Consider the following 27,920-nt stretch of genomic DNA (forward strand, 5'->3'; position numbering starts at 1 on the left):
ATACATAAAATAATATATATATATATAAATATATATAAATATAAATATAAATATATATATATATATATATATATATATATATATATATATATATATATATATATATATATATATATATAATTAAACATTATAAAGAAAAATAATTCACTGTTACAAATAATTCACAGCCATTTACTATTTATGTAATGTAAAAAAAAATGCCAAAAATAGTTAAACACAGTAGGCTGGTCACTCATAAGTGCAATAATTTCAGGATACGTTCGTGTTGGCAGCCAGACTTCGAGAGACATAAATCTTCTTATATAAGACATAAGGCATCTTCAAGTATTTTTGTCTTTTGGTTTGTAATGGTAGGAGGTTAGAAGTCTTTCAGCACTTGTGTGAGGCGTCTCATTTTCTCCTCCATTACCCTTTTATTACTCTCAGTTTCCTCAAGCAGCTGGCGCATTTCCTCCTCCACCTGGAGCACCTGTGGTTACAAAAAAAAAGAAAAGAAATTTGGACTTAAGAAAGAGTGCTTTTCAATCATCAGTCACTCATTTCTACATCTGTACGTGACAACACTACTAATATGAATGCAAATCAATATAGAAATCAATACTAAAATGGCAGTAATACCTTCTGATTAGCTTTTTCTATCTGCTTCTGTTTGTCATTCGCAAGACGGAGTAGTTCAGCCTGATGGGAAGCTTGTAGAGTCTCCAGTTGTCTACGGAAGGCATCGTCCACACTGTGAAGCTTCTCCACTGCCGCTCTAATAAATCAATAAATCAGTTTTAAATGTATAAAAATCTATACTACATTGGCCAAATTAGGACCTGCTGCCCATCTCATACCTGTGTGCTTGTGAAGCTTTGTCCCTTTCCTCCATTAGCGTTCTCTCTTTGGAATCAAAACCGTCCTTCATTCGCTTCACCTGGCTCTCAAGCCTGTTCAACAGTTCAGCCTTTTCCTGCCATTTCTTACTTGATGCCCTGCAAAAGTTTAATATATTAGTGTATTTTGGATAGCTGTTGAATTTAAAATATATCTGTGTGATGGAGTGCAGCAGACATCAGCAGCCAGCCTTTAAAACAACAACATACTGTTCCATAATCAATAAGTCAGGGTTACAGCTTGGAATCATAACATATTGGTGATTACAATCCATACCTGTACGTCTCTTTAACTTCATTAAGCTCTACCTCCTTATCAAGGAGCTGTTGTTTCAGCTCCTCCTTCCTGAGACTGAGCTGCTCCACTGTGTCTCTGAGATCAACTGCAGAGGCCATTTCCTCCTCCAGCTGCTGCTTCAACTTTCGCTGGTCTTGCACACTCTCGTCACGTAGTCTACGGATCTGCTCATCTCGCTCCAGCAATGCCTAGAAGCAATATGTCAGAGTGAAATGAGCCAGGTGATGAAAACCATTTTGTTTTGCATTTAATTAATTACATTAGCACTACATTACAAAATTGTTCAAAAGTTTAGGGTAAGTAATTTTTTTTTTTTTTAAAGAAAGACATACTTTTATTCAGCAAGGGCAATTTATTTTTCCCAAAAATTATAACATTTAAAAAAACAAAAACAAAGTTTAAGCTTTGCCATCACAGCAATAAATTAGGATATATTAAAATAGAAATCAGCTGTAATTAGGGGTGTATCCGTTGCAAACTGTCACAGTACGGACTTCGCAGTTCGGTGCATGCACTCAGATGACGAATAGAGTCGGTCACAGGTGATCCACACTCCAATCCAGAAGGGGACGCACACGGTAATGCAACACTGTTTGTGAACCTCCACACCAGGAAAAAGCGCAGAAGAAGATCATACGATCTATGCAAAGATATGTTTGCGTGTGATCTCTCAACTTGTGTTTGAACTTCGGAAAGACGTCAATAAAACAGCTTGAGAATAACATCTCATGTAGCGTTACATTTACCTCAGGCAAGTCATTTAGTGCCCACAGCATGTTAGTTCACTAGAGAAATGAACTCTAAAGAGGAGTATTTCAATAAATATATGCACTACATTAGCTTATATATTCATTATATTTACTTTCCCTGTTAGTAATGTCTGAATTATTTAATATATGTTTAAATAAATTTGTCATGAAAACAAGTTATGACAGTAAATGTGTAAATGATTATATTTCAAAAATGAATTGAAGTAGAAAAATAACTGAAAAATAATTTTATAATTAGATTAAGAAGGAAACCTGTCTTATGTGCAATGTACATGTTTTTTTATAAAGTGTTGAGTATTATATCTAAAAATAAATAGCAACTGAATTTAATAGTTTGGGCTCTGTTGTTAATTGTTTAATATTAATATTTATTATTATTATTATTATTTATAATATTCACTTTAATATTATAGTAATGCAAGAAAGGGCTCCCTGTATATAGTTTACAGCATTAATTGAAATTAAGAAAATGTTAATTATAACTGAATTTACTTAAAGAGAAAGACATAATTACCACTATTTAATACAAAAGAAGAAAAAGAAGCAATTCTATGTTTAGTTTTCTCCCCCAGCTATACCAAACCCGTACCGAACCGTGACTTCAATACAGAGGTACGTATCAAACTGTCACGTTTGTGTACCGTTACATGCAGCTTTGTTAAGCATAAGAGACTGCTTTTAAAAACAGATTTTAAAAAAATCGTACCCACCCTAAACATTTGAACAGTAGTGTAGATTTTGTATTAAAAAGAATGTCTTACCACAGGAGCAATTCTGAAAAGTTGTACCATTTAACTGCAAATGTTGTCTAATAAACATGGCACTCATGGAATATTGGTTGTTAATATGATTAATTAATAAACATATCATGTAATTGTAATAATCAATTAATCAGTTAAAAAAGAATTAATCAATTGACAGCCCTAATTTAAATCTTAGTTTATGGTTTTGTGAGTGAGTAGGACTTCACCTCTTTCAGTTTACGAATTGTCTCTGTCTGGTCATCAACAATCTTAGCTTTAATCCTGAGTGCATCATTGTCTCTCTCATTCTGCTTCTTCTGTGATTCCAGTTCGGTTAACAAAACCTCAATTCTGGCCTCCAGTCGACCACGGTCCTGTGCTAAGGATGCACCTAAACAAACAAACAAACAAAACTTAGCTTAAATACAACAGACTCTCTCGGCACTCTTAGACTCTCTCTTTTCTTGAAGTTGATGATGTACCTTGCTGTGCAAGTTCCTGCCCCCAGATCTTCCTCTCTGCCCGTAGTCCATCTATGACAGACTCCTGAGCAGTAAGCTGGGATATCAACTTGGATTTGTCCTTCTTCAGTAGCTCCACCTGTAGGTTAAGTCGTTTATCATCCTCTAACCTGGATTCCAATGATTGTACACGGGCCTAACATGCAAAAACAGAGCATAATATGATTTATGAGGCACTTCCTAAGATTCGATAATAAAAAAAGAACATGTGGCTACATTTCTAGACATTTATGTGCTATAATGCTGCCAATTTCTATGAAGGACACAACCAAATCAAGAACCTTTTTTTTTTTTTGTAAGTAAAAACTTTGGTCTTACCTTGAACTCAGTGGCAGCTTCTTTTTTGGCTTTGAGGAGCTCAGTAATTCGTGTTTTCTGCTCTTTTACCATAGCTGTGAGCTCCTGCACCAAAGAAGCTGACTGCTTCTCTTTCTGCTGAGACTGGCTGAGGCTCGACTTCACGTCTAGGAGTTCAGCAGACACCTGATCAAACCCCTCCTTAACCTAGAAATCACACATACACACACACACACGTTTGTTTTTATGAATTGTGGGGACATTCCATAGGCGTAATGGTTTTTATACTGTACAAACCATATTTTCTATCCCCCTACACTACCCCTACCCCTAAACCTACCCATCATAGAAAACTGTGCACATTTTTACTTTCTCACAAAAACTCATTCTGTATGATTTATAAGCCTTTCGAAAAATGGGCACATGGGGTAATGTCCTCATAAGTCACCCTCTCCTTGTAATAACCTATTTCATACCCATGTCATTATACAAATTTGTGTCATGATTAGTCACAAAAACACACACATACACACACGTTGGGTTTCCATGTTTTATGGGGACTTTCCATAGATATGATTTTTGTCCATAGACAAAAAATCAATGATTTTTATACTGTAAAAAACTGTATATTCTATCCCCTAACACTAAACCAACCCATCTTGGAAACTTTTTTTTCATTTTCAAAAAACATCACACTTAGTATGATTTATAAGCCGTTTTCCTCATGGGGACCAAAAAATGTCCCCACAAGAACAAGAATTTTAGATATTGCCATCTTTGTGGGGTCATTTTGCCCCCATAATGTAGGGTATACCTGAAACACACACACACACAATGAAAACTAAAAAAAAAAATATGAAAATGAAAGCTAATTCTATTTAAAATATATTTATATTTAACAATGTTAACTATGTTCAAATTTAGAATCAATTCAAACTAAAATGTAGTGTCACAAAATCCTTGTTTTTTGTTGTTGTTGTGGTTTTAATTCTTATAAGACTAATCAGACTAAAAATGTTACCTCAAATTTAGATTTACCTCTGAGAAACGCTTTGCCTCAATGGTGAGAGCAATGCGAAATTCATCCTCTAGCGCAGCATACTGTCTTCTAGAATCAGTGATCTTCTGTTCCAAATCAGCTTGTTTCTGAGCAAATCTCTGCTCTGTCGCCACCACCTCTTTGGCTACAGCCTCCTTAAACTCAGACCCACCAGGAAGCAGCCGTGTAGCAAGCTCTTTCCTGTCCCACAAAGTTAAACAGTCAAACAGGTGCAAGATGAAACAGTTGAAATTTCCTGTTTTGTAAATAAAAAAAAATTAAAACCTTCACTCTTAGTATGACTAAGAAAAATGATCATGGACATGACTTCATGTGATGCTTGTGTACCTGTGCATCTCCTCTCTGGAGGCCAACAATTCATGCAACTGCTGCAGCTTCTCTTTGTGCTGTCGTGCTGATGTGCGGAGAATTTCAACCTCCCTTTTTAAGGCAGATGCTTTTTTCTCTAACTCCTGAGTCCTCTTCATCTGAAATAATATAGCAGTTCATTCACTTTTAATGTTGTTTACAGAGAACTATACCATTTTGAAGAGCGTTTTTCAATTTATACATAGATAACTGCTCAAGTGGTACTTCAAGTAGCTTTCTAATGGTAAAAAAAGTCAGGGACAGAAAGCTCTCTGATTTCATCAAAAGGATCTTCATTTGTGTTCTGAAAATGAACAAAAGTCTTATGGGTCTGGGACGACATGAGGTTGAGTAATAAATGACAGAATTTTCATTTTTGGGTGAACTAACCCTTTAACAACCACTTTTGATTATGCACGTGGAAATTTGGCTGATCCTTGACCTGACTGCGGACAGCAGAGCAAAATTGATTCTGCGCTAATTTAAAAAAAAAAAGTTGTAGATTTATGTAGCAAATGAGAATCGATAAAATTATTGAATGTATTTTAACACAAAGGTCTGTGGTTAATGAAACAAGTCCACTCATGAATCTTATATCATACACTATATTGGAGCATTCAGTTATGGATCCGTCACTATTTAAAGGGATAGTTCTGTGATCATTTACTCACCCTCAAGTAGTTCAAAACCTGTGTAAATTTCTTTGTTCTGCTGTACACAAAGGAAGATATTTGCAAGAATGTTTGTAACCAAGCAGATCTCACCCCCCTGATATGAACTGTGTTCGAAATCACTCCCTATACTCTCATTTACTATTCCCTACATTAGTCCACTAATATAGTTCACTTGAAGGAGTGAATAAAAACAAGTGAGCGAATTCAAACACTGAGTGCTCTGGAAGGACTGCCGCTTTGGCATAGTTTGCTTGCTGTTTAATACTCATTTGAAGTCATGGAAACTATTTACAATCCTCAATTAAACAATATAATAATTAATTAAAAAGGACTTTTATACCTGTGTGACATTACGTTGTACCCACATTGGATAAGCAGTTTGGAAAATGGATGGATGATTCTGCTGAGGTTGCCATCTTCTGGCATGACGCAGGAATTCATTCGGTGCGAGCCAAACAGTGCATTATGGGTATTCTCTAGCCATTGAATGTATGTCTGCTGTACATTCGTTATTGTGTCATCTTGTGGCGTAACAGGAATTTGTTTGACGCGACCCTCACAGTGCATTATGGGTATTCTCTAGCCATTGAGTGTATGTCTGTTGTACAATTGTTATTGAGGTGCATTATGGCATTGAATGAGTGCGCTCCACAACATCCACTATGGTTTCGGACACCACTACAAATGGCTGTTCCCTCAAATAGTGCCCTAATTAGGGGAATAGGGACGATTTTAGACATAGCCATGTACTGCAACTATTACTCTACCTCTTCTGCACGCTGCTGTACCCTGAGAGTCTCTGCTTGGGTCATGCTGTCCTTCAGACTGTGCAGCGCCCTCTTGTGTTGGTCTTCCCTGTTGTGCACCTGCTCCAGCTGTTCTAACGTAGACCTGTACCTCTCCTCCAACTCCTGCAAACGAGTCTGTAGTTCTGTCCGATCCGAGCGCTCTTTTAACAACATCTCCTTCAGCCTAAAAGAAAAGACAGATCTGATTTCTCATAATATTTTTGAATAATCGTTTTGTTTCACCATGCATTCATGCACACTACCATTCAGAAGTTTGGAGTTGGCAAGATTTTTGAATTTTTTAAAGAAGTGTCTTTTATGCTCACCAAGGATGCATTTATTTGATTAAAAATACTGTGAAAAGAGCAAAATTGTAAAATATTACTTCAATTTAGAATAAATGTTTTGTTTGTTAATATATTTTAAAATGTAATTTATTGCCGTGAGATTGCAAAGCTGAATTTTCAGCATCAATACTCCAGTCTTCAGTGTCACATGATCCTTCAGAAATCATTCTAATATGCTGATTTGGTGCTCAAGGAAAAATTCTTATTATTATCAATGTTGAAAACAGTTGTGCTTCTTAATATTTTTGTGGAGACCATGATACTGTTTTTTAGGATTCCTTAATGAATAGAAAGTTCAAAAGAACAGCATTTATTTGAAATGGTTACATTGAAAATGTCTTTATTGACACTTTTAAAAAATGTAATGCGTCCTTGCCGAATTAAAGTATTCATTATATTAATACAAATTTTTATTAACAATATTAACATTACAAATTTTGAACGGTACTGAAGCAAATTTTAATTCAAATTCAATTAAATTAATTTGGCTTTATTAAAAATGTTTATTGATAGGACATTTCAGAGATAGTTGAAAGTGATCTGGAAAAGAATTGGCAACATAATTGGGAAATGAGTCAAAAATCGATTTCTAACTAGATTCAAATATACATTTGCATAAGCAACAAGGCTCAACATGTCAACACTACCTCCTAGGCCATAGCTCCAACACATTGCACTATAGCAAAAAGTGAATAACACATTAAAACTTCTGTTTAATGACATTTAAAATATGACACTGTCATATTCACTGTTATTTACACACACCCAGCAGATGAAGAGTTAACGAAACCGATACTGGTCTGTGAGGCGAGAGTCATTAGCAGCAGAGAGCTGCAGGGCTGGCAATTAGGATTGATTGATGATCTGCAGCAGACATGTGCCTGTCACCATGACTTTAATCTCCATTATAATTACGATTTATCACCAGGGGGAGCGCGTGGGCTATAATATCGGAGCACAATATCAGGGCCATCATCATGCCACAGAAACTGCTTTGCAGGTGGGATGGCAGAGCTTCATACATCAGGGCCCTGCAGTGGGGTCTCTGGAAACTTCTAATAAAATTTAATTATACTCAAGTGTATTCAGATCCAACATTTCAGATGGAGCTGACACCAATTAGGTGCAATACATCATGCCAAACATTCTCTGCAAACACTTGGATGTCTGGAGATTTTTTAAGGTGTCCTTGATGGGAGAGAATGTTTGAATGAGCGAGATAATATGTGCAGCTAATTGTGCTCATTGGTAAAAAAAAAAAAAAGATATGTATTACTTTGACTCTCAGCAGTAAAACTCTTAATTAGGCAGCTCAATTTGCATTCACATTTCATTCACATTCATCAAAGGCATAATCATAACAAAGTGAAACTATATTTCTCTGTTTTAGCAGAGAACAGTTTGTCCTCACCTGTCTGTGGTGTGTAAGGCCAAACTCTGAAGGTCCTTTTCCTCGCTCGCTTGAGACTGCAGGTTCTTGACCTGTTCAGTAAGTCTCTTTGCAGCCTGCTCTGCCTTCCAGCGCCGCTCCCGCTCCTGGTCTCGCTCTTCCACTATTGCCTACATGTAAACACAAAAGTCTTTTACTCTTTCCGAATTTACATACACAATAGCTTAATAAAAAATGCTGGACCTGAGCAGTGCAGTTTACATACCCTGTAGGTTTCCTCTTGAGACTGAGTAGAGCTTTTGTTAGGACTTGCTTTGATGTTTTTTGGGGCCTTTTTTACAGACTCTATGGTTTCAACAGACCCAGAGCTCTGGACTGATGTCCTCCTACGGGCACCAACAGCCAGCTTCATCGACTTCTGCTTCTGTGTATTTGTCACACTGCAATGGAAACAAAATCCATTTCAGACTAGTGAAAGATAGTAGGTCATTACAACTTATGGCCAAATATTAAATGTTTAATTTATATGTTTAGATATTAAATATATCAAGCAATGAATGCAATATCACATGAGTGCTGCACAAGTGCAAATGCGATACTTATTTTATACAATAGTTCAATAAATAAGTTAATATTGTTATTGTAGAGACAATCTTGTCTGTTTTGCACGCATGTACGGGAGTGGTACGTTAATATATATTAATATGGGGGCACAGCAACAACTTAAAAGTAACCAAATTCAGTGGGAAAACCGTGGACTTGGCAACACTGCAGCGGCGTTTCATTTCTGAATCTGCGTTTTGAACAAATCGTGTGAACCAATGATTCAATTGACGATTCATAAAGAGAGCCATTTACTTCACTACTGAATGAATCAGCCATTTGAATGAATCGAATGAATGAACGAACGAATGATGACTCAATGACTTTCTCATTTAGACATTTACTGCCACCTACTGGCAATTTTAGTTTCTTATTTACAGTATAATTTCATAAAAAATTGTTTCATATTTCCATTTTAATAATAATAAAAAAAAAAAAAACATTAAAAGGAATAGTTCACCCAAAAATATTTATTTTTGTAATGTCTATTTGATGCTTTAAAAAAAACAACAACTTTAAATTATCTTTTGGGTGTAACTTCTCAGTCAAATTTGATGTGCGATTAATTTGAGATTAGTCACCACATCATGTAATTAATTAGATTAAAAATTTTAATCACTTGACAGCCCTAATAACTATATATAAATAATATTTAATTAACATAAGGGTGCATTATTGTATGTATTCAAATATTATTGCTGTAACTCCTCAATAGTTGCTTTCTCTAGTTTCATGCTAATTGCAGTTTAAGTTTTGATGAAGCTAAATGAACATTGTGACAGTGTAATCATTCTTGTGTACAAGCAATTTTAAGTGGGAGGAGCAAGAACAATTTATAAAGTGCCCTGATTACTGGACTAATGCAAAGCCTTTGTCTAAAGTGTGGAGCTTTTCTATGATTCTGAACCTTATTAAGGTCGATGCACCATCCACTCCTTTTGTATTGAGTAAAGAATCCAGCAAGTAAATATTTTGAACAGCCTCTCACAAGACAATTCAAGATCTGTGCCGGAGTAAACAGTATTATATTATTAATCAAATCCAGTAAACTGTAATGAGAAGTGTTTGTGAAACTGATGCAATAAACACTCGAAATTCAGTTTGGGACAAAAAGCACATATAAATATGAATGTGTACAAGTACTTCACCAGTCAGATTGTTTGGGTTTGGTGTCCTTAGACAGTTTTTTCCCTGCAGAGCCTCTGGGATGAGACAGGATTCTGGAATGCCGTTGGTTCTCTTTTCCACTGTCACATTCGCTCTCTGATGTCTGATCAGTGTCTCTTTTAGCTTTACGAACCATAGAGGCTACAGAACTCATGGTGTTAACACCAGCCCCAGTAGGGATCTAAGTACAAAGGGAAAATGTATTATACTATTTGCTAAATTTTGGATTGTGCTTTTTTAAAGACTTAAAATAATGATAAATAAAATGTAATAATTTTTCCATGCTGTACCTTCTGAATTAGATGTGAAACCTGCTGCTCTAGTTTTTTAATTCGTTGCTCATTTTCTTGATTTTCTGCAGTTGGTTTTCCGCCTCGTTGACGAAACTGGGTCAGGACTTCATCAATCCGTGGAGTAGTGAGAGGAGCATTTGACTTTGCCTTCATAACAAAGAAACACTCTGAACATGAGCATGCATCTCACTACCATCTCAAGATGATTTACATGTCATTCTCAGTCTAAAAGCAGATAAATATATATGTTAGGGTTAGCTAATTAAAAAGCTAATCAAAAAGTATCATAAAATATTTTACCAGTTCTCCATTAACACTAGTGTCTGATGAAATTAGGAACTCGAGAAAGTCCTCAAGACCAGGAACATCCATTGGACTGTCCTCTGCTAAAGGAGATGTGTTTCCCAGGCGATCTACTCCATCTAGTGTGGTGATTTGATGCAGAGATTGAAGAACCATCTCCCTGTAGCCTAAAACATAGGAAGAACATACAAGTAATACCAGATGTCGCTCTCTTTTTTTACGCTTTTTTCACTATTTCAGAGTTTTCACCACATTTCATTACATGTCAGGACTTTTTCCAACAAACCTGGCAGCGAGCAGATTGGATTCTGTGCGCCGTCCTTGCTAAGAGAAAAATCTTTCAGATTCTGCAGTCCCACCATGCACTGCAGCAGGTGGTTCAAACTCTCCAAACGATTGCTGTGAAGCTGCAGGTACTTTAGTTTGTATTCCGCTCCATGGAGATACAAGAGACCTAAAAGCACAGAGTAGAAAGTGAATACACAGTTGTCCAATTGTGATCTACACTGTTTAAAAATTGGGGATCATTAAAAATGATTTTATTAAAGTAATTTATACTTCTTTTTTTTTTGTCAGTGAAGTGATTTTAACATTGTTAAAAAAGATTTCTATTTAAAATAAATGCTTTTCTTTTGAACTTTCTATTAATCAAAGAGTCCTGAAAGAATGCATCATGGTTTCCAATAAAATATTAAGCAGAGCAACTATTTTCAATATTATTAATAAGAAACATTTAATAAGCACAAAACCAACAGATTAGAACAATCATGTGACAATGAAGACCTTGAAAATTCAGCTTTGCTATCACAAGAATAAATTACACAAATTATATATTAAAAGTTATATTAGAAAAGTATATTAGAAAACATTTTTTTTTATTGCAATGATAAAGTATTTCACTGTTTTTCCTGTATTTTGGATTAAATAAATGCAGCATTGGTGAGCATAAGAGACTTCTTTCAAAAAATTTAACCTACCCGTTAGGTCATTTATTTGATTGTAGGCCAAATTCAGTCTTGTGAGGTTAGTTAGCCCATTAAGTCCTGAAAGAAATCCATGTATTGACAAATTACATACCTTATTAACAGCTGGAAGGACCCATTTACGATCAAATTCAAAACAGACACACTTTCATTTTACCATTTTTTCTATCATTGTTTAAAAAAAAAATATATATATATTATATATATATATATATATACTACAAGGCTAACAAACATACATCATAATTTTCTGCCTCAAAAAGTGTGAGCTTTACCTTCTACTTTGGTAATCAAGTTGCAGGACAGGTTCAGGGTGCGCAGTGAGGACAGGGAAGCTAATCCTTCTATACGACAGATGTGATTGGATGACAGGTCCAGATGTCGTATATGCCATGCTGTCGTCAAGCCCTCAATCTTAGTGAGGCGATTGCAGTGAAGATTCAGGGATGAAATGCTGGGATTCAGTTGGACCTCTAGTAGACTAAAAATAAATACCTTCAGTGAAGTCACGATCACACACTGTTGTACTTACTGCGTAAATCTAGATTGAGTTAAACTCACCTTGAAATATCCTTATCAATTAGACAAAGCTCTCCAACAGCCATAATGAAGCTACAGACACAGTGAGAACAAGTTTCTGTCTTTATCAACCTGTCAAATATATAAGAAATAACCCGCAGACCATGGTCACATGACCAAATAAGTCACAACAAAATAGACGAGGGTGAATTAACCACAACACAGCGTGTTACTATTTCACGTTTATTTACAATGTCGCAACGAAATACATGTTAAATTGAGTCACTGATTCAGAAACTGAGAATTAAGACGAAGAGCTGAAATAAGTTTTAGACTCTGAACGTCAGCACTTGACAACACAACACATAATGTAAACAAAGCCCAGTCTGATCGTTTTCACACACTTGAGGAGATTGTGTAACGTTAAATAACAGGCAAAATCTCCTATTAGTAAATGGCATGTGGAGCTGCCAGGGTCGTATAAAAGTACAAAATTGTTAGGTAACGTTAAAGCTTTAATTTCAAATGCAGTGCTGTGACGTTAGTTGAACGTCAGCTCTTCTGCTAGCCTCGGTTTATTTATTTTTTTAAATTCCACAATAACTTCGTCTCCATTTTACTATCATTAACATAGAAGGCAATGTGTTACTATCACCTTACCTGACATGTAGTAAACTTTAACTGCCTGGGTAGGATTCAAAGCTTTCCATTATACTTTACCGCTGCAGAAATTAAAAGTCCCGCTTAGTTGTAATTCCTACTTCCGGCTTTGTAATCACTTCCGCTTCTCTTTCAGAAGTTTCTATCCCAAAAAAGAAACCAAATGTGTCCTGAGCTGCCTACCTAGCGAGTATTTTTTGTTTGCAGTTGGTTTATACACAGCTACAACCAACGTGAAATACCAAAAGTCAAAAAGCTGCTACAATTGATGTCTGGCTGATTTTATTTCACAAATATGTCACACAATATAAACACATAAAATAAACAATAAAATATAGAAAAGAACTAGACAGAGATGTAAAAGGTAGCTAATAATGTGTGAGACATCACTCATTTTATGATAGTTTACTTATGCCTAGGCTATACATAAATGTGCATTCAATAAATATTACTTAAACATAATCATTTAATGCTGAAAAATAAAATGCACATACACTACAATATAACATTTTCCATTTATTTGTAAACCTTTATGACAATGACACTTAAGTTTATCACTTTTTTTCTAGACAAAATACATGAATTATTTTACGTAGTTGAAATCAAAGTTACAGTTTTCACCATTTAGCTTTAGTTTATGTGTGCAGATATCAGAATAACTTCATAGATCTCAAATTTCTTACAAAAAAGAATGATTGAACAAAATAAATACATGTACATATACATACATACTTAATACATAAATAGTTTGACATGGAAAAGTCAACAATTCCAGCTTGATATCTTCCAAAAAATAGTAAACATTATAGGTGCACTGGTCTCAGTCCTAAAAGAAGAAGAAGAAGAAGAAAAACTTAAATAATATTATATATTATTATAAATATTATATATTAAAATATAATAGATATATCACAAAATGTCTGTGGTAATATTACTTTTTAGTATCAGAAACTTCCAGTATCAATAAGTGTTGGTTTTACACAGAATAAAACAAATGAGAACTTTTTGCTTGCTTGAGACTGAAGGTCAAATGATGAGAAATTTCAAGAGACATTAGTACTCATAAATGAATGGCTTAAATAGTTTTAGTTTACAGGGCATTGCTTCTAAATGCTGAGGTCTGTCTGAATAAAAACTGCACAGTACAATGAGAGCAGACAGTGTCAGACAGTACCTTTCACAAAACTCTTGAAGGACAGAGACAATTGTCTACTTTTTGATTATGTCAATTAAAAGTAGAGAAGATTTTTAAACATCATTTTATATGAATGTACAAACCTTGTTCAGTTGTCTACATCAGATATGTGGTTTTCTATCTGGGGTTTAAAACACATACACACAATTAAATCCTATCCTAAGTGGTCTTACTCATATATCTATAATAAAACAAATGACTCTCATATAAGTTTAATGACAGCTCACCAGTTCATTGTTTACCCGGTCATCATATCCATCATCACATTCATCAGTCACATCCCATGTCTGATGTTCCTGATCCATATCCTCTCCAGAATTTTCTTCTGTCTCACTATAGAGAGATTGATAGGCCTTCTCGTGCTTCCTGTGGGCTTCTACACGATATAAAGATGGCAGACAAAGAGGTGAATGTGCATCAAACGGCTACAGCGAATATTTAATAAATTAAAAAGACTAACACAGGTATGTGGATGCCCCTCTCCCATCCCAATATTTTGTGTGTGTAGAGGGACAGAGTGCTGCTGTTTTCGATTTCCTGCACTGACATTGAAAGTGATGAAGACAAGTGTTTTTAATCTACCTCCTGCCAACATGGCCTCTAACCTGACAGCAATGTTATTTTCATCCTCTTACCTGCTTCTGCTAACTGTTTCCGTTCAATCTTCTCTAGCCTTCCCAGTAAGGAGTCGATCTTAATCTTGATCTGAGACAGTTCTTTCTTGATTGTCAGGAGTTGATCGGATTTCACTTGGATAAAAAAACACACACACACAAAAAAATGATGAGGATGAATATATATCACTTTGATTTTATCAGCTCACTGTGTTACTTTTATTTTTAAAGTAGTTATGGTTGACAGTAGATTATGGTTCGTATGGACATACGTCAAAGTTCAGGATGGGACATGGTGTTCTTGGGGCTAAAAAAATAATAATGGAAACTGAAATATGACAAAAATTGACTCGGAATGATGGACAAACCCATAGAGCGTAAGGAACCTGATGACAGCGTTCTTAGATAAGAAGAGCAAGTGGACATCTTTGGCTGGAAAGAGTTTTTCGTCCTGCGTGTTGAGAGTGCAACCAAGCGGGAATGCTTGATAGGTATCATAGCCCGAGGGGATGGTGCGAATCGCCCATGAATGTCAAAAATCCTGAAAAAGATATTGTACAAAATATTTTATATATCATTATTATTATTTAATGATCATTTTCAAAAGTTCTGACGCTCTGTCATTTAGTTACGTGCAACCTGTAACCGGTTAAACTGCCCTGCCTTGTCAAAGTTAAAATCCTCCACATTCAATTAAATTTCCTACCATTTTGGAGAGAAATGTAGTTGCATGTTGATCTGCCAGTCATGGGTCTTTCATGCGGAGAACTCTCCTCATGTTTGCATAATAATGCATTTAATAGTTAATGACCAAACGCATTGTTATAAAAGTATCATATCATGTGCATAATATTTAATAAATATCTTTTCATTAGGTTATATATCGTAAGGTTATAGGTTATATATAACCCCTTTATCTTATCTGTAGTCCTTGCACATCCACCATGTATTTTAACACTTTTTACTCGTGTTTGTAGTTCTAAACGAATCCTTGTCCAACACGCAATGGGTTGTGGGCCATATTAGCTATTAGAGAGTGCGTCGATCTGCACTTCGGATTCTAACCGGAAAAAGTAGACCATCCGGGTATCTTTGGAATACTCATTTCAACATTCTACAATTTGCGACACACTAATTCTAATTCAGAATACTATTTAGGATGAATAGTAATCGAATTGGGATGCAGCATATGTAACTTTTGGCTTTCTAGTGGTTAAAAACAAAACTGCATGCATTTTGCGGAGAACATTGTTTTGGTTGTGCTTTGGCTCTGCGGATGAATTTGACCCTTTTACAGTAGATAATGCTTTACAGAGAGCTACATATAACAATTTATCAGTTCAATAAAATGCCTTACTCACCTGTTGAGTAATAAAAACAACATTTCAAATCCCTCATTTCTCGCCATCTCCGAAAAGCTAAGCCAATGTTGATTCTTGTTTTATTACGAGCTCTGTTGCATTCTCTTTTTGCCAGCAGATTCTCCTCTGTTTTGTGTTTTTTTTTTTTTTTTCATGTGATTCCCCGGAGGTTCGAGATTATAGCATGCTCAATGTCAACATTTCTCACTCGTTGTGACTACTAACCTATGCCACTCCCACACCATACACATGTCAAAGTAGACAGAGCAACTTTTCTCTATTTACGGATATGACAAGACACGCATGGGTGAGTGACATATGTATGTAATTTCTCATAAAAAGTGTCCCCTCAGATCTAAAATATAAACACTTATAATAGGCTTAAAGGATTAGTCCACTTTTAAATAAACTTTTCCTGATAATTTACTCACCCCCATGTCATCCAAGATGTCCATGTCTTTCTTTCTTCAGTCGAAAAGAAATTAAAGTTTTTGATGAAAACATTCCAGGATTTTTTCCATATAGTAGACTTCAATGGTCACCAAACAGTTAAAGGTCAAAATTAGTTTCACTGCAGCTTCAAATTGTTCTACACGATCCCAGATGAGAAATAAGGGTCTTATCTAGTGAAACCATCACTCATTTTTTAACCACATATGCTCATCTTGAACTAGTCCTCTTCTTTTTCTCTATTAAGGCAGGAACACACCAAGCCGATGGTCAGCCGTCGGGCAGTTTTTCTTCCTCAACCAACTAAGTTTTCTCATTGTGTTCTGCACCGTCGGCTGAAGTTGGTCCTCGTCTTTTTTTTCCCCGTCGAATCGAAATGTTGAATCAGCGTTGGAGCTCGTCGGTCCGTCGGGCCATCTGATCATTCTGATTGGCTGACATGCTTCTTTGCCGTTGGCTGTTTAGCGTCAGTTTGGTGTGTCAGGGCAACTTTGGACACAGACGCTGCCAATGTGAGCCAACCCCGCAGTCTGCTTTCATCGCCACTAGTTCGTCGGCGTCGGCTTGGTGTGTTCCGGCCTTTAGAATTCCGGCAGTGTAGACACTGCTAAGTGTATTACTGCCCTCCACAGGTCAAAGTTTTTAACTAATTTTTATATGCAATATACTAGTTCAATAGTATATAACAATTAGTTCAAACTTTGACCTGTGGAGGGCAGTAATACACTTAGCAGTGTCTACACTGCCGGAATTCTAATAGAGAAGAAGACGAAGAGAGCTAGTTCAAGATGAGCCTTTATGGTTAAAACTTACATAATTTTCAATTTTTTTCAGAAAATGAGCGATGGTTTCACTAGATAAGACCCTTATTTCTCATCTGGGATCGTGTAGAACAATTTGAAACTGCAGTGAAACTAATTTTGACCTTTAACTGTTTGGTGCCCATTGAAGTCTACTATATGGAAAAAATCCTGGAATGTTTTCATCAAAAACCTTAATTTCTTTTCGACTGAAGAAAGAAAGACATGAACGTCTTGGATGACATGGGGGTTGAGTAAATTATCAGGAAAAGTTTATTTAAAAGTGGACTAATCCTTTAACATTGTGAATCAGGGTAAGACAAAAACCTGTTTTGTAAGAAGAAGTGATGACGTATTGGCTCATTAATTTTCAACAAAAAAGTTACATAGTCACTACCTTTAATAATTTACAAAAATAGAAGCATTTTCACTAATGGTCTAAGACACTGTATCCAATTTAAAATGACCTGGTGTAATCCAGCAACTGACATATACATCATTACATCATTATATAGAATTCCAAAAAGCTATAATATAAAGAGATAAGAGAATATCTTACTTAGTCTACATGCAAAAGCAAGATCACTTCTTAGTCCCTCTTCCCTGAGATAACACTTGATGAGCATAATTAGGCACACTGAAGGCATTTCGCTCATTAGCACACATATATTTTCCATGGAGAAGTAAAAAAATTCAGCTCTGCCAAATGAGGAGTGAAAGCAAACACATGAAAATGTCAGAGAAAAGATGACCGGCGTAACTCGCGCTGCTCAGTTAACGACCCAGCAGCTTTCTGACATTCAGCTAATGTCTCACAGGAGAGTAGTGCTCATCATTAGCCTGAGCAAAGGATCGAAGTCAAACCAATAAAATGACATTAATTATGGATATTAGGAGAAGCTCTTCCTCTACTTTTTAGCTTTTATTTTTCTCTTCACCTTACCTTACTTTTTCATAGCACAGAAAAGGTCAAACGAGACATGGTGGATCTTAACTAAAAATTTAATTAACAAAAACATATTACAATTTCAACTACTGAAATACCAATGGAACTCTATAAAATTATTGGTATCTTTGAATTAATATAATTGTACATACCTGGTATAGAAATCATCTCTGTAGAAATCATAATCAAATTCATAGCCACTTAAGAAAAATGAGAAAAATGTTTATTTCAGTCTGAAACAATGAAAAAAGCAAAATAAATAAATACATTTAGGTGGCTCACCTGTATAAGGAAAAGGGACGCTTAGATCCCACTTTTGGCCTGTAAGGACGGGGCTCTCCAGCCATGTTAATGTCTGTGGGAAGAGCAAAGGACATTATAAAGAAAAACAGCATACGCTTTCCTTTTTAATCAGTCTCCTTCAAATAAATGGCTGAAAATGTCTGGTGAATATAATGGACACAGAAAAGCCTCTGTGCCCTCTGAAAGAGCATAGGCATTATGCCACAGAATAAATAACTGATGGCACTCATCTGTCTCATCAGAAAGAGAGATGCTATCAGAGCAACAGCCTCACTCAACACACACACACACACACACACACACACAATCACTCCTGAGTGCCTGTCAAGGTCACCCGACACGTTATCCAGAAGGACGGGCTGCCTGAGTGCCTGACTAAATCACAATTCGGAGCTTTAAGACATTTACAAGCAATTTAAGCCTTCACTCTGATGAAGCACAAAACAAAGCACTAAATCTGTAAGGAAAAGTAGTGCACTTTCAGAGTTTAGATTAGTCTTTGCCTGACTGAGCCAAATTCATTATGGAAGCATACAGACCTTTTAAATGGAGACTGTCACGCTCAGAATATATTTATGAGATTGAAGTTTCAAAACATTTGACTGAGAGGGTCGCTAAGGGAATACATTGGAAAATAGTACACTCAAACATATTGGAGTGCATATAGCAACTGAAAAGCAAGAGGAAAAACAGTTGACCGGGAAGATCAGGTTTATTTCATCCTCTTTAATGAGCAGTTACTAATTAGCTAACCTTCTGCATTGAGAACGGACGTTTTCCACAGAAAAGTTTGACGTTAACACAAAAGCTTTATATAAAAAGAAATTCTCTTCAAATGAATGTAATTACGTTGACGTTTTTGGGGTTCAAAGGATATTGCTGTGAGTTTGATGTCAGTTTCTAAAATGTTAAAGAAACTTGAAGGGATAGTTAAAATTTCATTCCATCATTTACTCACCCTTATGGGATAAAAAAATAGGACAAAAAAACACTAAATGATTTCTGGGGGGGAAAAATTCAAGTCTTACAGGTTTGAAACAACATGATGGTGAATAATTGATGAGAGAATTTTTTAATTTTTTTAATTTCTTTAAGATCCCATTTCTGACTCACTTGTATACATTTTAAAAAGATATTTATGCATTTGTTTATTTTAAATAATATTTATTTTATTATTTTTTATTTAAGTTTGATTTTTAAAACAAAAAGGTTTGGCATTAAGTTTTATTTCAAATACACTCTAAAAAAAAGTAGGAACAATTCTATTTAGAACCGTATCATCTTGAAGAACCCTTTATGAAATGGTTCTTTGTGTTCTTTTTTCCCACCTTTTTGTTTTTCAAATCTGTAACTGTCAAAGCCACCACATTACTGATTTTCTGGAGCTCAGCAGCCATCCAATTACACAGACTGTCAACACACTCTCAACAAGTAAATTATTTTTTTCTTAAAATGTCTATAAATTTTAACTTTCAAGTTGTTACTGGTTTTCTACCAGACATGTCTTTTTCTCTTTTTAGTTTAACAGCTCTATTCAGTTCACTTCTCTTCTCTTCTTCCACCACCAAGTAACAGAGATATTGAATTTATTCAAATTTTTTTTTAGTATTACTCTAGCATAAACATACCCATTCACACAAAACATTAAAGCCATCACATGACTTTATATCACTTTTTCCTTTTAACATTGTAAAGGGCTCACATACTGTCCATTTTTCCAAACATTTAATTGTTTTTACATAAACAGAAGAGACACACTGTTATTTATAACACCATTGCGTATCCTACACTCTAAATCTAAGCGATTCTAGCGATTGGGTTGTTTTAACCCAGCAGTTGGGTTAAATGTTTGCCCAACCTGCTGGGTAGTTTTATTTAAACCAACTATTATTTAAAAATAGCTATATGGCGAGCTTAAAATGAACCCAAAATAGTTGGGAAATTAAAAACCAGATGCAATTAGAGACAACAATAATAGACAAAAGGTGAATGTTTATTAATAAGCTTTAATATTTTCTTAATATAAATTTAATAGTTTAATAGTTTATTTATAGTTTATAAATGTATCAATAAGCAATTTAATAAATGTTTATTGTTTAATAATTATTCATTGAACATTAATAAATGTTCATTTCTAACATACTTTGGGTTAATTTTAATTAAGCAATACAGTCATTTTTAAACAATAGTTGAGTTAAATAAAACTACCCAGCAGGTTGGGCAAACATTTAACCCTACTGCTGGGTTAAAACAACCCAATTGCTGGGTTTGTCCATTTTCAACCCAACTTGGGTTGTTTTTAACCCAGCATTTTTTAGAGCGTACATAGCACTTTCAAAGCATGGTTCTTTAAGATTAAGGAATCTTAAGATTGTCAAGCAAACATCAGAAGGTATGGCCCATGATAAGATGTTAGTATTCTGCTTTAGTAGTTTTAGGTTCTCGTATATTTCTAAGGTGAAGTAATCTGCATTTAAAGTTCATGCACTCTAAAAAATGCTGGGTTAAAAACAACCCAAGTTGGCTTAAATATGGACAAACCCAGCAGGTTGGGTTAAAGGGCACCTATTATGCCCTCTTTCACAAGATGTAATATAAGTCTCTGGTCTGGTCAAGTTTCAGCTTAAAATACCCCACAAATTCACCCCTATTTGGGGGTGAGCAAAAATATGCCTTTTACTATATTAATATATTGCTGGCTAAAAATATAAATCCAAAATTGGTTGAAAAAAATGGCTGGGTGAAAACAACCCAATCCCTGGGTTTGTCCATATTTAACCCAGCATTTTTTAGAGTGTGGGATGAAAAAGGAAGTCATAATGAGTATGTTCACAATGAACTTGGCATTTTATACTTATCACTGAGGTGGCTGCCGTTCATCTCTTTTGATTTACATTAATGCATTTGGCAGACACTTTTATCCACTTTGCATTTTTTGTAGTCCATGCATTCCCTGGGAAATCAAACCCCTGACACTAGTGCCATCCTTTACTGTTTGAGTTACAGGAACAACTTTATTGAGTCTCTTTGACTGGTTTAATGTAGACGCAAGTGATTCAAGTTCGCGATAATGATTTTGTGAGATCTTAATAATGGTTTCTTGGTCGACAATATGATCCGAAACAGGCTAACTCATCCAACTGCACCAATAATCAGTGGAATTTCCCACAACATGCCAGACATTTCATTCAAAATACCACCATATTTAAGACATGAAGCCATATCAATACTTTAATGTCAGTTTATCAATGAGCCTCTTCTACTCAGTATGCTGCTCTCCCAAAGGTCTATCAGGCTTAGCAAAGAGAGAAGATTGGCGTTTCTCTTAGTGATGACCTCGGCTTAATGTCAAAGTGTCCGCCTGTCAGCTTAAAGGAGTTTTTTGAGTGATTCATTTGAGAGCACATTACTGAAGACTTGTGCTAAACTCTAAATGAAAAATATGTTCTGATAAATCTCAGTAAACAAAGTGAATCAGGATGTACCTGACTAATCAAGAAAGAACTTCAAGGACTCTATTTATTTCCAGAGAAAAGCATTTTGCAGACATTATAAACATTATTAACTCATTTTTCTGCCTATATGAATATGATTCAGGCACCTCTGGCACTGGTTGCATTTCTTTCACTAATGAGTGTTTTCCATACATGACCTACTTATCGAACATTCCTTTCACTTCCTTTATTCATTCCTTTGTGGCGTGATGTAATTCAGTGACTGATGTGCGCAATTGTCTGGAACGGCTTGTACACTTGAGGACATCATATCCATTTTCAGTGTCACTCATTATCCCTGGAGTCGTGTGTGTGCACAGCTACAAAACTTTGCTTTGTAACTTTGATGTGCCGTCTTTGATTAGACGCATGCACACAAAACATGAATGCTCATCATGAACAGATTCAACTTGCATGCAAATTTATCAGCTTTTGGAATTTTGTGTCAACATCCATTTCTAAATTATTTACTTGGCCAATTCAAATCTTCTTGAGTTGGTGGTCAAACATATGAACAAGTGAAAGCAGAAAAAATATGTATTCAAGGGGAAAAACTTAAAGGATTAATTCACTTGGAATTAAAATTTCCTGATAATTTACTCACCCCCATGTCATCCAAGATGTTCATGTCTTTCTTTCTTCAGTGAAAAAGAAATTAAGGTTTTTGAGGAAAACATTCCTATTTTCTCCATATGGTGGACTTCAATGGGTTGAAGGTCCAAATTGCAGTTTCAGTGCAGCTTCAAAGGGCTCTACATGATCCCAGATGAGGAATAAGGGTCCTATCTAGTGAAACAATTGGTCATTTTATATATATAAAAAAAAATTATATACTTTTTAACCACAAATGCTCATCCTGCACTAGCTCTGCGATGCGTAATGCATAGTCACGTGTGATTTAGGTAGAAGTACCGAAAAACGTAATCTCATTTTCTCCTCCAACTTCAAAATCTTCCAACGTTGTTGTTTTAACCTGTTTTTTTTTTTTTTTTTTTTTGTAAAGCCCTTTTTTCTTAGTCTTTGCACGTTCGCTTTGCAGGCACTTTCTCTGTACTTCCACCTATGTCACACGTGACCTTTCCAACGTGATCATGTAATGCGTGGCACATCACAGAGCTAGTGCAAGACAAGCATTTGTGGTTAAAAAGTAAATACATTTTTATTTTTTTTTAGAAAATGACTGATCGTTTCAGTAAATAAGACCCTAATTTCATCGTCTGGGATCATGTAGAGCCCTTTGAAGCTGCAATGAAACTGCAATTTGGACCTTCATCCCATTGAAGTCCACTATATGGAGAAAAATTCTGGATTGTTTTCCTCAAAAACCTTAATTTCTTTTTCACTGAAGAAAGAAAGACATGAACATCTTGGATGACATGGGGGTGAGTAAACTATCAGGAAATTTTAATTCTGAGTGAACTAATCCTTCAAGACCAAAATCGTGCTCATCTACTAAAGGTGATGTGCTTCGATATGGAGAACACATACCGAACCCTCAGAAAGAATAAAGACAGGTTATCATTTCAGACAGGTCACAACATTTTTTTACAGATGCAGTTTAGTTTCTTATGTATTTCCTCCTTTAAGAGCTTTCAGAATGGTTGACCAAAAGGTTGTAAAAATGTTTTTAGCCTTAAAGTGTGTTTCATATGTCAACATTGAAATGAACAGTTTTTATTTTTTAGTCAAAAAAGAATAATTTTATTTTAAATAATAATTTGTAATATTATTAAAACACTATTATTATATTTTAATATAATAGTATTTTATTATTTTTAAAGTTTAATAACTATACTAGGTTGCAGCAAATGATGTATTTCTTACTTACAATTAATTTTACAAGTAATTTCAGATCAAGTAGAAATAACTCCTTATGGAAACAACAGCACATTCTCAGTTTTTTTTACAGCATATATGAAATTTACAGCATATATTTATTTGGTTACTTGTCATTTAGCAGATTTTTTATGTCCACAGCAACTGTGCAGTCCAGAGACAGTTTCACCAGAGTTCTCCTTTGACTAATTACAAACTAATGATTTTAACTGTATTCATTAAATGTATTTATTAATAATTAAACAGATTTTTATACATCAAACAAGAAAAAACAACTATAATTTTATTGCATATAATGTAAATACATAACGTAATTGTAAAAAAACACTTTTTTCATTAAAAAAAAAACTGCAAAAGTCTTATTATTATGCATGTTATAATTCAAGTATTATTATAAATCAAATAGCATCTTATTTGTCCGTAAAATACTCACATCTCTGATTGTGGCGCTTCCCTTTATGCATTGTTCTTCTGTACATGTCCATTAGGTTGTGCATACTATATTTTGAGTAACATATGATTCCTTTCCCTTGAACTCACTTCACCGTAGTGTCACTGTGAGAGACTGACTGAATAGAGTTAAGCATACAGGCATGCACCATTCCAGACCGTACCACTGACACATCATGGGGGTGTTCAAAAAATTTGAAACAATTATAAATTAGTAATCAGGACCCAATAAACAGTGCAGAAATCATGCTGTGCATGATAAAAACTAACAACAAAAAATACATTTAGCATTATTTAAGAATACACGTTTTATGTTTATCTACTACCGTTTGAGAAAAGAAGCTTTTACAAATACATATGTATATGGATAGTATAAATATATATCAAGGATTGATGCAGTTTATACTCTTGCCTCAGATTGTTTATCTTATCTTGGATCATATTATACATCAAAAGAACAGCATCACACAGCTGCTGTCAGTCATTTGAAAATGCTGGGTAGTTATTAACATTATAAGCCCGGAGGCTATTCATGCAGGAATATGCTTTTTCCTTTGAATTAAAGACAGGCTCTGAAATTGAAGACATTGTGATGCCTTCATATCTGTCAGAGGGTTTCAGACATAGAAAAACTAATTATAGTGACATGAGTACACACACACATTCACTGTGACATTGATATTCTTATAAAAGCTTTTTTCAAGAAAAGCTTAAAGAAAATAATTTTGAAAAATAAGTCTTTTACTTAGGTCTGGGAGTTTCTAAATTGTTAAAGAAACTAAAGGTTAGATTTCTGACTCATATTCCTTTTGAAGCTTACATAAATCTTAAGTTTGACATTATATGGTTTATTCATGGAAGAGTTCTTCAAATATGCAGAAATATATCAGATGATTTCGTTTATGAGATTTTAGTATTCTTCTGGAGTACTTTTAGTTTCTGTTATATTTCTGAGTAAAAGCACTCAGCGTGAATTGAATGGGGTCATGAGTTATGAATAAATCCTCCACAATGAGCTTTTTATTTTTTTCTTGTGCTTTGTCTTTGCCACTGCAGTGCCATGGATGGCTATGGTATATTTATATTGCCATCTAGTGACTGACATTGGCCTATTTTTTATTCAGTAAAATGACTTTTTTCTTCTTCTTCTTCTTACCAGTACTTCCTCTTGCCAACATAGGGGGGCAATAAAACACTGTAAATATGAGTCACATGTCAAATGAACTCACTCTATACACCCCAGAATAATAGTTAAGATTGATTCTTGAAACTATTCAAATTGTTTCAATTCAATATCACTGTTAAGAGCTATATTCATTTTTAAAGATACGATGTTGCTCTGGTTACTAAAAAGTAACTATTAAAAAAAAAAAAAAAAAAACTTACTAGCATTAAAATGAGGAGCATTGACCTGACCAGCTGAAAAGTGCCAAAAACCCTCTAAACCCCCCCCAAAACCATCATTTATTAACTTATTTATCGTAATTTTTAGTAGTAGTAGTTTTTTTTTCTGTGATGTTTTGACTATATTATTTGTATTATTTGCTTTATATATTATTTATGTGTAGATATTATGTGTGGTTACAAATTATGTGTGCGTGTGTGTGCGTGTGTGCACGCGTTTTTGTGATTTATGAGGTCACGGTTTATGAGGTCATGAGGTGATTTTGTGATTTATGAGGTCATGGTTTGTGATTCATGGGTATTACACTGGTATCATGATGCAAACATGAAATACGAGAACATTTCATGAGTCCTCATATTTAAAATAGCTTTAAAAACATACTAAACAATTATTAAAAATTTAAAAATGCAGAATGTTTAGGTTTAGGAGTAGGGGTAGTGTAGGGGATTGAATGTACAGTTTGTACAGTATAAAAACCATTACGCCTATGGAATGTCCCCACTTTGATAGCAAAACAAACTTGTGTGTGTGTGAATATATGTTTTTTTATTTATTTATATTGAAGATGTAAAAGTATCTTTTTATGTATTTTTCTATTGTTTTTTTTATGTGATTTTTGTGTTGGGTGGTGGGTATTATCACGAAAGATTTATTTATTTATTGTTTAATGTATTAAATGATTTGAATGGAAAGAATATAATAAGTTATAGTTTATAATATAATATAATAAAGTTTATTTAGAAAAAAAAAAAAGGAAAAAACTCCAAAGCCATTTAAATTTTTCACCAAAATACTACTGAAATTATAACAATACGCTTTGCTGGTTACATATGCCCAGCTCTGCACTGCTCAGTAAAATCAAGTTACTAATATTTTTTTTACAAGGAAAGTGGTCTGAAAAGAGAGAGAGAGAGAGAGAGAGAGAGAGAGAGAGAGAGAGAGAGAGAGAGAGAGAGAGAGAGAGAAATATAACTGTAACCTTAAAGGGTTAGTTCACCCAAAAATAAAAATTCTGTCATTAATTACTCACCCTCATGTCGTTCCAAACCTGTAAGACCTTCTTCATGTTCATCTTGATGAAATCCGAGAGCTTTCTGATCCCCATAGACTGCAATGTAATTACTACTTTCAATGCTCAGAAAGGTACTGTAGCAAAGACATTGTTAAAATAGTCCACAATGTCTTTACTACCTTTCTGGGCCTTGAGGGATTTCTGGGCCTTGAGGGATAGTTATCAGAAAGCTCTCGGATTTTATCAAAAATATCTTATTTTGTGTTCCAAAGATGAACAAAGGTCTTACGGATTTGGAACGACAAGAGGCTGAGTAATAAATGACAGAAATTTCATATTTGGGTGAACTAACCCAAATCAGTTCAGCACAAGAGACCCATTTGAGTTCAACTCAAGCCACAGCCGCAACAGTGACAGCAGGAATTTCATTTTTAATAAAGGATGATGAATATTTACCAGGTAGCCATGGGAATGACTGTGACCTAAGATCAACTCTCTCTGTGCCTGCAGATCTCACCTCTTTCCTTCCTTTGTTTTCTACCTTCCTCCTCATTGTCATCGAAATCATTGTCACTTGTTTCAGTCCAAATCACTTACATAAATAAAAAGGGAAATAAATATCACTTACCCAAGGTCTGTCCAGCAAGCACCCTGGTGTTTTCGCCAACCACAGCTGAGCGAGCGTTCCTCTCGCAGGCATACTGGACGAAAGCAAAGCCTTTGTGCACAGAGCAGCCGGTGATCTTGCCATACTTGGCAAAAATGAGCTCAATGTCAGTTTTCTTGACCACAGCTGTGTTGAGGTTTCCAATGAACACTCTGGAATTCAGAGAGTGAGGATCTGTCTTATTTGTTATATTGCTGGTTTGAGTTTTCCCAGTCATCCTTCTCAGGATGTCCTGAAACACACAAATATAAACAAATATTAAAATGCCCCTATTGTGCTTTTTCAGATATTACCTTTCCTTTAGTATGTAATATAGCTGTTTGTGAATGTAAAAGGCCTGCAAAGTTTCATAGATCAAAGTGCATGATAAATGGAGACTGTCTGTCTTGCAGTCAGTAATTCTAGCCTTACCTTCAGCAAGAACCTGTGTAAGTGTCTAGCAAATTTGCATAACACCTGCATATCGTCTTCATTGGTTGCCTGTGAACAACGTCTACTTTGACCCGCCCACAAACACTGTAGTTGTAGCTGAGGCCTGAAAGAGTTTGGCTTGTGTTGACAACATGTTGAGAAGACGCTGTTTTCTGCACTGCGAAAGCAAATCCACTTTGCATGCACTTCAAAAGGATGAGGACTCTGGCTAGAATTGACACGGTTAAACCAACACCAACGTTACTGTTCATATCACAAATGCTATGCTGAGGAAGCCTCAGGAACAGAAATTCAGTCATGGTAATGGGCATTTCGT

General features: G+C 35.1%; 2 protein-coding genes across 3 annotated transcripts; both read right to left on the reverse strand.

The window, feature by feature from the left end:
* Nucleotides 1-150: 150 nt before the first annotated feature.
* Nucleotides 151-12,738, reverse strand: lrrcc1 (leucine rich repeat and coiled-coil centrosomal protein 1). Of its 2 annotated transcripts, none has more exons than XM_067363925.1 (20): nt 12,640-12,738; nt 12,022-12,072; nt 11,736-11,941; nt 11,455-11,520; nt 10,764-10,931; nt 10,475-10,644; nt 10,172-10,321; nt 9,863-10,062; nt 8,377-8,551; nt 8,133-8,281; nt 6,354-6,558; nt 4,892-5,031; nt 4,543-4,744; nt 3,526-3,711; nt 3,169-3,343; nt 2,914-3,077; nt 1,153-1,361; nt 837-974; nt 619-754; nt 151-469 (listed from the first exon to the last, which is right to left on the reverse strand). In XM_067363925.1, exons 2-20 carry the CDS (start codon nt 12,063-12,065, stop codon nt 359-361), a joined length of 2,994 nt encoding a protein of 997 aa, XP_067220026.1. In that variant the 5' UTR covers nt 12,066-12,072; nt 12,640-12,738; the 3' UTR covers nt 151-358. The 2 variants fall into 2 exon arrangements, with proteins under 2 accessions (XP_067220026.1, XP_067220027.1); XM_067363926.1 differs by having other exon boundaries at nt 12,022-12,111; nt 12,640-12,704.
* Nucleotides 12,739-13,154: 416 nt separating this feature from the next.
* ralyl (RALY RNA binding protein like) lies at nt 13,155-27,389 on the reverse strand. Its single transcript, XM_067363395.1, has 8 exons — nt 27,134-27,389; nt 18,288-18,360; nt 18,158-18,205; nt 14,835-14,989; nt 14,470-14,583; nt 14,062-14,210; nt 13,918-13,955; nt 13,155-13,465 (listed from the first exon to the last, which is right to left on the reverse strand). Exons 1-7 carry the CDS (start codon nt 27,387-27,389, stop codon nt 13,923-13,925), a joined length of 828 nt encoding a protein of 275 aa, XP_067219496.1. The 3' UTR covers nt 13,155-13,465; nt 13,918-13,922.
* Nucleotides 27,390-27,920: the final 531 nt, after the last annotated feature.

Source organism: Chanodichthys erythropterus, chromosome 16 (assembly GCF_024489055.1).
Source record: "Chanodichthys erythropterus isolate Z2021 chromosome 16, ASM2448905v1, whole genome shotgun sequence".
Lineage (NCBI taxonomy): Eukaryota > Metazoa > Chordata > Actinopteri > Cypriniformes > Xenocyprididae > Chanodichthys > Chanodichthys erythropterus.

What these genes read in the sequence shown, in the direction of transcription:
- lrrcc1 (XM_067363925.1), bottom strand. Translation starts at nt 12,065, where the DNA reads ATGGCTGTTGGAGAGCTTTGTCTAATTGATAAGGATATTTCAAG. An exon ending in CTCAAGAGGAAACCTACAGG is followed by an intron (nt 8,282 to 8,376) that starts GTATGTAAACTG and finishes GTTTACATGTAG; the next exon opens with GCAATAGTGGAAGAGCGAGA. An exon ending in GCAGGAACTTGCACAGCAAG is followed by an intron (nt 3,078 to 3,168) that starts GTACATCATCAA and finishes TTGTTTGTTTAG; the next exon opens with GTGCATCCTTAGCACAGGAC.
- ralyl (XM_067363395.1), bottom strand. Translation starts at nt 27,389, where the DNA reads ATGACTGGGAAAACTCAAACCAGCAATATAACAAATAAGACAGATCCT. An exon ending in GCTTGCTGGACAGACCTTGG is followed by an intron (nt 18,361 to 27,133) that starts GTAAGTGATATT and finishes CTCTTCCCACAG; the next exon opens with ACATTAACATGGCTGGAGAG. An exon ending in AGAGATGATTTCTATACCAG is followed by an intron (nt 14,990 to 18,157) that starts GTATGTACAATT and finishes TATCTTTTTCAG; the next exon opens with GATTTTTGACATTCATGGGC.